We start from the raw sequence: 13,039 nt of genomic DNA on the forward strand, positions 1-13,039 counted from the left end.
AAATAATAGTGGGATGAGCGTACCTACCTCCGAATTCTGACGTTCAATGCTACAGCAGTCACTGTGAAGAGGTTGAATCAATTTGCGCCCAATACCAAATTACTTCTAGTTGGTGATTACAACCTGCCACATTACGACTGGTGTAATATAAGTACTGACAATTATTGTTCCAATGTTAAAATTCGTGATGTTAGAGATATGGCCCTGTTCTTGGGACTAACTCAGTGTAATTGTGTTCATAATATAGGTGGCCGTACGTTGGACTTGGTCTTGTCCAATGTGTCTGTGTTGCGAGAAGTACAGAAATACTTTTGCCCATCGATGTTTACTATCCGCCACTAGAAATATGTATGTCTAATCTTAAACCAATTCCCACTGTAAAAAAGATAGAAGAAACTCGCAATTTCAAAAAAGCAGACTATGTTCAAATTTCTAACTTTCTTAACCTTTTAAATGCCAGTAGGTAGAAGTGTAGCTGTGCACAGCAGGCCGTGAATTTTTAATCAAAATAAATCATTTTTAAATCTTATTTTTAAAAATTAAAAACATTACACCTTGAAAGGATATTTAACTTTTTCGCCGCTACGCGCATCAATTCATGCGAAAATAATTCGTGCCCCCCACGCTACGCGCATCATATCATGCGTTTCACTTTAGCGGCTTGATACTACGTAAATACGCGACGAATTTAGCAGGTAACTGAACCAAAAAATAGTTCAATCCTTTTTCTTACTGACATCTGGCAAAATATAATAAATTGTTTACATAAAACATTGTGAAAGCGATGATTCGTTAAATCTTCATTCAGTCATTTGAATGTCGCGCCGCTGAATCTTGTGTCATCCATAGTATTTCTTAGGTGATCTAATCTGCTTTGATGGACTTATGCGTCGATGTAAAATATTGACCGATTTCTATTTTGCGAATCTTTTTAAGTAATTTATTTTTCTGTGATACATTAGTTTGTTTGTGAACTTAAGTGACGTGACGTGTTTTAAAAATAGTTATTTTACTCGAGACTTTTTGATTGACTTTCGTTTGTTTGTGAACTTTTACGTGACGTGTTTTAAAAATAGTTATTTTACTCAAGACTTTTTGATTGACTTTATTTTGTGATTTTATTTCTAAATTTTGTGGACAACCTAAATAGTAATTTATCTGTCTATATTTATAGGCTTACCGTTTATATATCAAAATTGAACTCCCTTAAAAATGGCAAACCCCAGTCTTACGGAAGACGAAATTTATGAAACATTTTTAGACATGGACTCTGATTTAGAAATAAGTGAAGATGATCAAGATATACCAATTACTGAAGAAGTTAGTGACAATTAAATTTACCCCCCCCCTGTACAATCCAAGATCATGACTCTCGTACACCTAACTTAGACTATACCGTAAATGCAGACTGCTTTTCTTCTTGGACCTCTGGTCCATTTATTCCAATAGTTCATGAATTTGATGATTTTGTGTCAGGTTTTGATCCATCCACTTTATTTTCTGGTAATTCATCGGAAATTGACTTTTTTGAATACTTCTTGAACAAAGAAATAGTGACAAAAATGGTGATCGAAACTAATCGATATTACATAGCCACCATATCAAAACAAGAACCTTCCCAAAAATCCAGACTTCGTAAATGGGTTGACACATCTGTCGAAGAAATGTACATTTTTTTTGCACTGTTAATGTTAATGACGAGAAACCGACATCTTACTATCGAAGAACACTGGTCCACTGACCCATTGCTCGCTAGTACAATTTTCGGAAAAACCATGTCTAGGGATCGTTACGAAATTATATTGCGAATGTTACACTTCTCAAACCCCGACACACAAATTCCTGGTGACCGACTTTACAAAATTAAAATCCTAATTGACCATACCCGAAAAATGTTCAAAAAAACTTTGATACCTTATGAAAATTTATGCATCGATGAGAGCATAATTGTTTTCAAAGGGCGTTTAATTTTCAAACAATATATACCATCCAAACGTCACCGGTTTGGAATTAAAATGTTTGTATTGTGTGACGTGAAGACGGGTTTTATATTAGACTTCATTATTTATTGTGGCGAAGGGACTGACATAACTGACTCTGAATGTCTCGGAGTTTCGGGGGCTGTAGTAACGACACTACTTCAAGATTATTTAAATAAAGGACATAATCTTTTTATTGATAATTGGTACAGTAGCCCTCAACTATATGATTTTCTCCATACTTACAAAACCAATGCATGTGGTACGGTGCGGAAGACACGAAAAGGCATGGCAAAATTTAATAAACTTAAAAAGAGTGAAATGAAAGCACAACATCGTGGACCTCTGTTGGCTTTAAAGTGGTGCGATAAAAGAGAAGTTCACATGCTAACAACCTTACATGACGACTCCATGGACATGACGGGAAAAGTTGATTGGAAAACTCGTCAACCAATTATGAAACCCAAGTGCGTTCTAGACTATAATAAGTGTATGGATTCTGTTGACAAAGTGGACTTGATGTTAAGTAGTATTAATTGCCTGCGAAAAACAATTAAGTGGTATAAAAAAGTGGCCTTCCATATTTATTGATCTGTATTTATTGAACTCTCATGTAGCTTTTAAATCAATTACAAATAAAAATGTTAGTTTAGCAGATTTCCAATTAGCCGTAATACGACAATTATTGCAAAAATATCATGAAACTTCCCGATCTGAGCCTCATTCTCGCTCTTCACACGATTTACCTCTGAGACTAACTGCTAAGGCATTAGCAAAACATATGCCCCACCCAATAAAGGGAAATAATTCTCAAAAACTTCACCGAGCCTGCCGAGTGTGCGCCATTTCTAAAAAAAGGAAAATGTCCCAGTATAAATGCCCAGAGTGCGATGTGACATTGTGTGTGTGGCCATGTTTTAGAAACTACCATGAAAAACAAAACTTATAAATATTTCTCCTCGTGTTAACTTTTTATTAAAACTTTATTTGTTAGTAGATATAATAATAAAAATAATTGTGTTTTGATGATATCGGCGCAGTGGTCCAAATCCCATCAGACCGGGTAAGTAAATACTATAAACAATATAGCAGTGTGCATGCGATGGCGACAGTTCTTGTTGATTTCTTGTGATGGGTCACTGTTTATAATATTATATCTGTATCCTGCGGTTTATTGTTTATTTATGTGTTTCAACAAACTTCAAGAGCATTAATAAAGCTTTTAAGATAAGCAAATCATAAATCTGTCTAGAAATAAGAGATTTATAGCTGTTTCAAGTGGTAGGTTTTGATTTTCAAAGTGAGTACCGCGTACGAGTGTAATTTTCGGTACATTTGATCGCGGGGAAAAGGTTAAATGACTTACCAAATTTATTCAATATTCGACGTTTTTGCTTCCCTTCACTTAGATAAACATATTTAAAAAAAAACGGGACATATCGTCGCTATGAAATCAAACCGGCATATATGCAAAAATGGAGATTTTGAGTTATTGGTGTCAAAAAATTTCTTTTTTTCCCTTCTATTTTTATGTCGAACCGGCATGTCGTATAGTTGAATAAAAATCTGTCAGATGGCGTTGGGCCGGTATGCATTTACGCGTGAATCGCCATTTTTTTTAGCAGAAGACAGACCTATTCCGCAATACGCCAGTTGCTTCAAAACTTTCAAGGGGGAAATGCGTCCATCATGTAAGTAAAACTGGATTATCTCACAATAGTACATTTTTATTACTACCAAATATGACTTATTGTATGACTTATTGGCAGATAATCCGGTTTGCACTTAACAAAAGCATTTATAGCAGCCTCAACTAAAACAAACCGGCATATATGCCAAAATGTCTGACCCGGGTAAAATTTCTCCCGGTTAAAAAAATAAATTATAATAGGCAAATTTAAAAAAAAAACTTTAGCAAACTGAAAGATGCGAAACTGCGGTGAGGAATACGAGTCTAAAACCCGTGGAAGAGTGAACCAACGAAGCATGAAGCCTCCTTGCCACAACTGTAAACGCAAGTGTTCCTAGTCATTACTACAGATCTCAAAGTTCTCGGAAGTATATTGATGGTGGAAAATCTATCGCCGATCACAGAGATTATCTAATATAACAGCAAGAAAGGAGTCAAACCTTGCAGGAATCAGCTACTACCAGTACAGAGGTTTTTTCAAGTCATACAAACTTTCACACTGAAGAAAGATCAGTGTGATGTTTGTCTCATTTACGACGGCAACTTTTACTTCAAAACCTCCTACGGATCACATGCCTAGGAGGAGGCGAAGAAAAGGAATAAACGGGGCAATGGGAGCGTGAATCCTGTTCTGATGCACGCTTATTCCAAGAGACTATTGATGAGAAGAAGAAAAATGGTATCCTAAAGTTAGTTACCGCCGGGATAATACCGTCAATTCAGATTTCCATAAACGATTGGGAAACTTTGAAGTTACCAGCAAAGGAAAGAGCAGTATTATGTTAATTGTTTATAAAAAAAATTGTGAAGCAATAAATTATTTTTTCATTGACAACATTGTCTTTTTTTATACCTTAAACAGGTTCCAAAAGAAGAAGCCACTGTGACACAAATGCAAATATTACACTGATTTTAAAGCCATACTGGCATATCTGCATTTTACTCTTAATTTAAGCAATTTTCGATTTATTTGCAACTACTACTTCAATAAGCAGTATTCGTCTAAATTTTATTCATTCATAAGGTGGCATTGAGGTGAACCAAACGGACGTAAAAAGGAAAATATCATATGCGAAATCTTTAAAGCGCTCTGGTGAAAAACAAGCATTTTGCAGATATGCCGGTTTGATTTCACAGCGACGATATGTATGATACAGAGGCTCAAAGAAGAGCGAGTAAACTGGCTATTTTTCTATGGCTGGCAGCAGGCCCAGCTGGGCACGGACAAGAATGCGAGTTAACTCGCTCTTGGCACAGAAGCGGTTAAACAGAGTGACTGGTCATTTTTAGACACTGATGCTGATATTAAAATGTACAGCTTGTAAAATTTTACTCCATTGTTAATTCTGCAATCAAAAATTTTGTACCTTTGACAGTTTATAGGGAAACTGAATTTCCGAAATGGTTCTCAAAAGAACTGATTGACTTAATTTACGTCAAAAAAATATCATACAAGAGGTTCAAACAAAGTCGCCTGGCTATCGATTATATTGCCTTTCAAAAAATGAGGGCAGAATGTAATAAGCTCTCTACTAAATGTTATAACAGTTACATGTGTGTTGTCGAAGGCTCTCTCATAGAGGACTCAAATTTCTTTTGGAAATATGTTAAATCCCAAAAAGAAAATGGAACTTATATACCTAGTACTATGTCATTCGATTGTAAACAATCACAAAATCTACAGGAAACTGTTAATCTGTGCTGAGTTTTTTAGTGGTGTATATGTTAGTAAAATGTAGACAGTAAGTACTCTTGTTCTAATTTGGTTGAAAACCTTGATATATCTGACTGTACAGTAAATATAGAGGACGTTATATCTAAGCTGAAGAGTCTCCATCCGATAAAGTTCCACCTACATTTCTAGTTAATTGTATGCATTCATTGTCACATCCCATACATAAGTTATTTATGAAATCACTCTCATCAGGTGTGTTTCCTGACCTTTGGAAGTTTAGTCATTTGACGCCTATTTTCAAAAAAGGAAATAAGAGCGAAGTAACAAATTATAGGCCAATATGCATAATGTCTTCTTTACCCAAACTTTTCGAAAGCCTAGTACTGGACAAGTTGATATCTCAATTTAAACGAGTAATCTCACCAATTCAACATGGATTTATTAAAGGAAGATCAACGCTTTCCAATTTAATATTATACACTAATGATATCGTTAATGGCTTTATCACATCATATCAAACTGACTCCATATATACAGACATAAAGCATTTGATAAAGTAAACAACAGAATCTTAATACGTAAATTAAAATTGTTGGGAGTGAGAAGGAGCATGTTTGAATGGTTTAAGAGTTATCTGTTGGGAAGGCACTTAGCGGTAAAGGTTGATTCATTCACTTCTTAAAAATTTGCGGCATCAAGTGGAGTACTGCAGGGATCTCATCTGGGCCCAATATTATTTTGTTTGTTCATCAATGACATAGTAAATATTTTTAGCAAAGTCAAAGTTCTGTTATTTGCCGATGATTTGAAGATCTACAGAATAATTATAGATGATAATGATCACGCTATTTTGCAGTCGAATCTGAATAAACTATTTGCTTGGTGTTCAGAAAATGATTTGCAACTAAATATTAGTAAATGCCAGATTATTAGTTTTTACAAAGGTAAAAATCCTCTTCATTTTTCTTATTTCATTAACTGATCTTCTTCGAGTTTCACAGATTCTAGATCTCGGTATCTTATTCCACGAAACTTACACATCGATGAAACTACTAATGTTTAAAAATGTGTTAACTTTAAAACATTTATATTGCTCATTAGTACGAAGTAAATTAGAATATAATTCAACAGTATGGTCACCGTTCTACAAAGTCCATTCTCAAGCCTTAGAAAAGGTACAAAATAAATTTCTTCGAAACATCAATTTTAAAATGAATATTTCCATCGAATTTAATAATTTATAAATTATAATAACTTACGTACCGAAACCAGACTTCTCAATCTATCGGATAGAGGAGTTCTAACTGATATATTATTTTTATTCAAAATTATCAAATCTCTCATTGACAGCCCTGAATTATTGGAATTAATTTATATGAATGTACCTGCCAGACAAACTCGAAGCAAAGACACTTTTAAATGTAACAATAACCTCAATACTAACTACTCTATGTATTCACCAATTCCAAGAATTCATCACCTTGCAAACAAATATTGTAAACTTATCGATATATTTGGTGTTAATATATAGTATAAAATATCTCGGTATTGTTATCGACAAACATCTTAGATGGGACGGACATATAGACCTTGTGACTACTAAGGTTAGAAAGCTGACGCATATCTTTATGCCAATTAGAAATATCCTATGTCTAAAAGATTTAAGACTCATTTACAACGCTATGTGTGGGTCACTATTAGACTATGCATCATTAGGCTGGGGTGGATGCGCAAAAATGGTTTTAGACCACTTAGCAAAGGCCCAAAAATCCTTACTAAGGGTAATCATGAAAAAACCTTTTAGGCACCACAGCGATTCACTATTTGAAGAGTTACGAGTTCTAGATGTCAGACAATTATACATGAGGAAAATAATTTTGAACACTCATAAAAAACGTCATCTCTACCCATCTATCGACCACTGTCACGACACCCGACACTCACGGAGAAATCCAATCGTACCACCCACAACCAAAACTTCACTTGCTCAAAGACATTTTTCATTCCTAGGCCCAAAACTTTACAACTTTATACCTGATGCTTGGAAAAAGGAAAGCATAGGTGCTCTTCGTAAATCGATCATTGTCTGGCTTCACCAATTAGGGAGAAAAGAGTGTGAACTCACACTTTTCCAAAAATAAAACAAACAAAATATCAAACACATTAAGAAAACAAGAAAATAAACAAAACTAAACAAACCAAACAACAAGTTAACATCAGTTAACTTTATAACTTTTTGCTTTTAATCTTTTATAATAATATTTTTCTTTTAATGTATCATTATTTTTTAGTTATATATGTATATATTTTTTTAGTTGTGTATATATGATATTACTTTTCTTTTTTTTCCTTTTTTGTTTTTGTTCTTACAAAATATGTATGCGTGCATGAATACTAACTCAATTTTGACTGTCCTAAAACGGGAATTCCTCCTAGTTGGGCAGTCAAAGTATTTTTTATCTACATGTGTCATTGTATCATCACCTGTACTAAATAAATAAAAAAAAAATAAAAAAAATAATAATAACTTTGTGAGTTTCAAAAGGCAACTAATTTTAGACCTATTTGCTAGTTATTAACGTGTATTATTTATTAGCTTTAAAAAAAAGGTCTTGCCTTCATACTTTGATTTACTTTACCATATTATTTTCTAATTACCTTATGAGTAAATTATATTTAGCTATTTTACCCATGTACATGTTACACTTACATACATATACTGTCAACTTACTATGTAAAAGCCCGATAGGGCGTTAATAAATAAATAAACATGATTTCAATGTGACGCTTAATACATATAACTTCCTAAATAAAGTTCAGTTAAAAGGTGAACTCTGTGCATTTCACGCCTGCGACGATTTTTCAAATGCTGACGGCCTAATTTTATAACTTTTTTATAGTACTTGTTTATTAGACGACTTTTCCGAGACTGCGAAATTACTAAAACTTGTATGCACCATTCCAATGACCTCAGTTGAAAGCGAAAGATCTTTCTCGATGTTAAAAAGAATAAAATCCTTTTTAAGAAACACTTTGAGCCTGGACAGACTGAACGCACTGTCAGTGTTAAGCATTGAAAAAAGGATAATTCAGCCCATGCTTGATTTCAATACGAGAGTCCTAAAGGTATTAGACCACCGGCCGGTGGTCAAAAACTGGTGGAACCATCTCCTTGCAAATATCTAGTGGGTCCAGGAACAGACCCTGCAAAAAATATGTATTTACAGTCTATGTGAGGGACTCGTACCTGCTAGCTTCCTTGATGAGCGCCACTGCAAGCACGATTCTCTTCCTCAGGAAGATGAGCATGAGCAGCACGATGGCCAGCGTGATGCACGTTGCGATCATGATTACCAGCCACGTCTCCTTCATGGACGTGATGGACTTGGCGACCGCGTTGGCATTGGTATTCTGCGACAGGACATCCGGGTTGTCGCGGAAGTAGATGTACTGGGTGTACGACAGGTAAACGCCTGGAAGTTGCAATTAAATGTATTAAACCTTCAAAGTTCAGTGTTTTGGTAAAATTTCTAACCTAAAACCTTCAGTGTGGTACAAACAAGTGTCAAGAACCCTCTACTGTAGGGTTCAATCAGAGGGAAATCAGGCCCTATGTCCCCTTTGGCTTATGGCCTCTTTGGGAATGCTGCATTGGAGGGAATCTGGAGTGAACCTGCATGTCAACAAAGTCTTGAAAGGACCTATGTTGTTGGAAGGAGGAAACACGACTTTTGATACAGAGTCATTAAAAGTGATGAAACAAAACCTAGGTTTAATTTATTTATTTATTTAGTGAACCTGCATGTCAACAAAGTCTTGAAAGGACCTATGTTGTTGGAAGGAGGAAACACGACTTTTGATACAGAGTCATTAAAAGTGATGAAACAAAACCTAGGTTTAATAGTTACCTATTTAACCTAGTTTTTGTTTCATCACTTTTCATGACTTTATATCACTTTTTGAAGGTGAGTTGAACGTTCATTTTGGTGAGATACCCGGTTACCGTACGGCAGACATTAATAAAATAATACTGTCAAACAGATGGCAGCACTTCTATTTGTTGCTAGCCTAGAAGCCTGCAATAGGAGAGGAGAGTCTACAATAGACTTTAGCAGACATTAGGTAAATATAATTATATCACAGGTCAAACTATAATTTGTTAGAAGAGGGATTAAGCTGCCAGTACGTGCATTGTACGTTCAGTTCACACATAGCATAAGTAGCTACTCACAGTATGACAGCAGCGCCACAATGGCCAAGAGGGTGAACCACACCACGGGGCCGGCGATCCAGCGCATCAAGGTGATGTAAATCAGGCAGACCAACATCACTATGACAAGAGCCAGCACGATCCACCATCTTGCATTCACAATGTCTTCAATCACCATGGCTCCCATCTACAGGAACATAACATAACATAACAAATATTAATATTCTTTCAATTACAACTGTAATTCTCTGTGCGAAAGGAAGAAGTGATTGAGTTAATAAATCAGGTTTTGTTTCAAGCATACAAAGTCACATACATATTCATATACATGCAATATTTTACCTATGAATATTTGAATCTACTCTGCTCTCTGAACTCTCACCGGAGTCCAATAAAATATTTTCACATTGACAATGTGGATTTATAGCAAAAGATCCACTCTTACAAACCTAACGATTTATCAAGAACATTTATTCAGTACTATGCACAAGCGTCTTCAAACAGACGTAGTGTACACATATATTGGCAAGTTACATTAAATTCTCATACATAAATTACGAACCCTTGGAACAACAGGAAATATTTTGAGATGGTTTCAAAGTTATCTGTCTAGTCTGTTTTAATTATTTAGAAAATTTGCCTATTCAAAGGCTGCACAGACTGGTAATAAGTATTGTTCAATCAATGTTTACCATTACAACACCGTGCCAAAGCTAAAATTGGCCTATTCAAAGTTTGAACAGACTGGTGTAAGTATTGTTCAATCAATGTTTACCATCACAACACCGTGCGTAAACTAAAATTGGCCTATTCAAAGGTTGCCCAGACTGGTATGTATAAGTATTGTTCAATCAATGTTTACTATTACAACACCGTGCCCAAACTAAATTTAGTTTATTTGAATGGTTTTAAGAGATTTATTAAGTCTTTTCATATCTTTTATGGTGGTATTTAATTTGCTATCTGTAAAACAGCCAATCGGACATAATAAAGGTTTGCTGTTTTACAATAAACTGTTCATGATATTTACAATAATAACAAACCTTACTGCACAACGGCATTGTAATTACTTACATAGTATGTTATACTCATAATATCTGATGCTATGTAGATTACATGCACTTATTACATAACTTTCTATGAAACTACATTATGCTTTAACTACATACTCATATTGTACTTACTTTCTTCATTTATACTATTTTTATTATGTTACCATTTAATTACTCCTTTGTACAACTCACCTATAACAATATATCTGTATGCAAAAGCCTTCCTTCAGGGCCATAAATATTATTATACATATCTCAAAAGGAAAAATTAGAAAAAGCCTTTTATTACGCAACAACTTTTTCTTCTTTCTTTATTTAAGTGAGGAAAGCAATTTCCCTCGGCACCTATGTCATCTTTGGGGATTTTGTCTGGAGGGTCTTTTTGAGGAAAAGAAGGAATGAACATGGGTCTTGAATAGACCCATGTTGAAGGAGGGAGGAAACACAGAGGCGGGCAAACCGTTCCACAGCCAAGCTGTTGTACTCAAGAACGAGTCGTAGAAGCGACCCGTTCTCACATAACCAATGTCAACCGTGTAGGCAATACACAATATGCAGACTTATTATTACAGAACAATAATAAAATATAATTCATATAGTATTATCCCATATTTGATAGTAGAGATGCAGAGAGGATGGAACGCCGCACAAATCTATCTCGGCATGTAGAATGCTACATGTCAAAACAGCTAACCATCTAACCTGAAGAATACATTTAGTCTACTCACTGCAATACATCAGGGTCAAAGATATTAGAAGAACGAGATGTGCTATGCGCAGTTCGTACTGAGTGGAATTGTTTTGCCGAGTGTCGCCGGTTTTGTTCACCAATACTACTGCACACCTTCGCTTGCGCTAAGGTATCCGCACTAATACATAGAACAGATTTCTGTGCATACACGTCCCGATACCGTTCAAAGTACCCTAATTAGGTAGTACTCCGGCTACGGTCCGGCGGCCAACATAGCACATCTCGTTCTTCTAATATCTTTGATCAGGGTCTATTACAAACTGATGCCTGACTTCCATTCACTGCTTTTCATAAGTGCAGTCACTCATCTGCCAATGTCTTATTGGTGGAATCATTCATATATATTTAATGTTAGTGTGCTTTTTTCATGCTGTTAGTAAAAAATAATTAAATAATACACTATAATATAATACAATAATGAAAATATGTTGTTTTATTGAATTACGTTTTAGTTAATCAACACATCTTTTTTTAAACTTAACCAGTGGTTTGCGAGCACCTCGAATTAGAGTCCTATGTAAGTACTGATGGATTTCATAGATTTGTGGACACAGGACTTTTTTTCTAATTATGATTGGTTCAGATATAATTAATAGAGCATTATTATTGACCAATGAAGATCAAATTAATGCCACCAGAATTTTAGAAAAAAATATGTTGTTAATTACTCTTTCAATGTACCTATTAATAAATATGTACCTACTTACAAATATGTTGTTAATTACTCTTTCAATGTACCTACTACATATGTATTTATATTCCCAACTTTTGGGGTATAGAATAATGTTTAGATTAAAAAAACGATTTGAGTTGTTGTATAAAAGTAATTCCATACCTGGTTCAATGTGGTGAGGAGGTTCATGTTATTCTCCAGGTCTTGGATCTGTTTCAGATGCACGTCTGCTCTAGTGAAGTTATAATCAGGTAGGGTCGGTGTCAGTTCCGAGAAATCAGTGGGCAAGCACCTGAGCGAGACTGGGTACACACACACACACTGTGAGTTATTCGTGATTGATGATTCAAACTAACTTGACTTTTAGTAGCCACACATTTAATAGCATTACATATACGAAAATTGACAAGAAGTCATTTGGTTTATTGGAAAACTTATAAATTATCGAAACAGAAGCAGGTATTTGGATGGTGAATACTACGACCTTGACTAATTCGACAGACAGAAAAGGTTTTTGGTTGTTGGATACTACATCCTGGTCTAATTTCACAGACAGAAAAGGTTTTTGGTTGTTGGATACTACATCCTGGTCTAATTTCACAGACAGAAAAGGTGTTTGGTTGTTGGAAACTGCGTCCTGGTTGAATTAGACAGACAGAAACAGATGTGTTGGGTGTTGGAACTGGGTCATGGTCTAATTAGACAGGAACAACACACAATTGCGTGGAACACGAGTTTAGATTTGCATAATTTAATTCGATTCCAATCAAGATATTGACACTTTGACACATAGTTTAATTTCACTACCGGCAACCATTGAATAAAATTATTTAAATTGTCCAAAACTTTTCACAAAAATGAATAGATAATTTTGTTAGTTAAATACTTCACAAACAATAAATGGACCAAGCACAAACAATTAAAAGAAGACTGCATTAGCAAACATAATGGAAGTCATTCACAATATATATTACAACTGTAATGTACGATCTGAAGTTCCGGGCTGTCT

General features: G+C 35.0%; 1 protein-coding gene across 6 annotated transcripts in view; it reads right to left on the bottom strand.

Annotated features, from left to right (window-relative positions):
* Positions 1-13,039, bottom strand: part of Ctl2 (Choline transporter-like 2) — a 123,558-nt gene that overhangs the window by 37,307 nt on the left and 73,212 nt on the right. For 5 of the 6 annotated variants that reach the window (XM_089643206.1, XM_089643202.1, XM_089643203.1 and 2 more), the window contains exons 7-8: positions 9,576-9,741; positions 8,592-8,817 (exon numbers count right to left, since the gene is read on the bottom strand). In XM_089643206.1, coding sequence (XP_089499332.1) covers positions 8,592-8,817; positions 9,576-9,741 — 392 coding nt within the window. Of the gene's footprint in view, positions 1-8,591; positions 8,818-9,575; positions 9,742-12,192; positions 12,333-13,039 lie in introns of all 6 variants that reach the window. The other variant, XM_089643207.1, reaches the window with a different exon arrangement.

The sequence above is a fragment of the Hesperophylax consimilis genome, chromosome 19 (assembly GCF_061612785.1).
Source record: "Hesperophylax consimilis isolate HC1 chromosome 19, BYU_Hcon_1.0, whole genome shotgun sequence".
Lineage (NCBI taxonomy): Eukaryota > Metazoa > Arthropoda > Insecta > Trichoptera > Limnephilidae > Hesperophylax > Hesperophylax consimilis.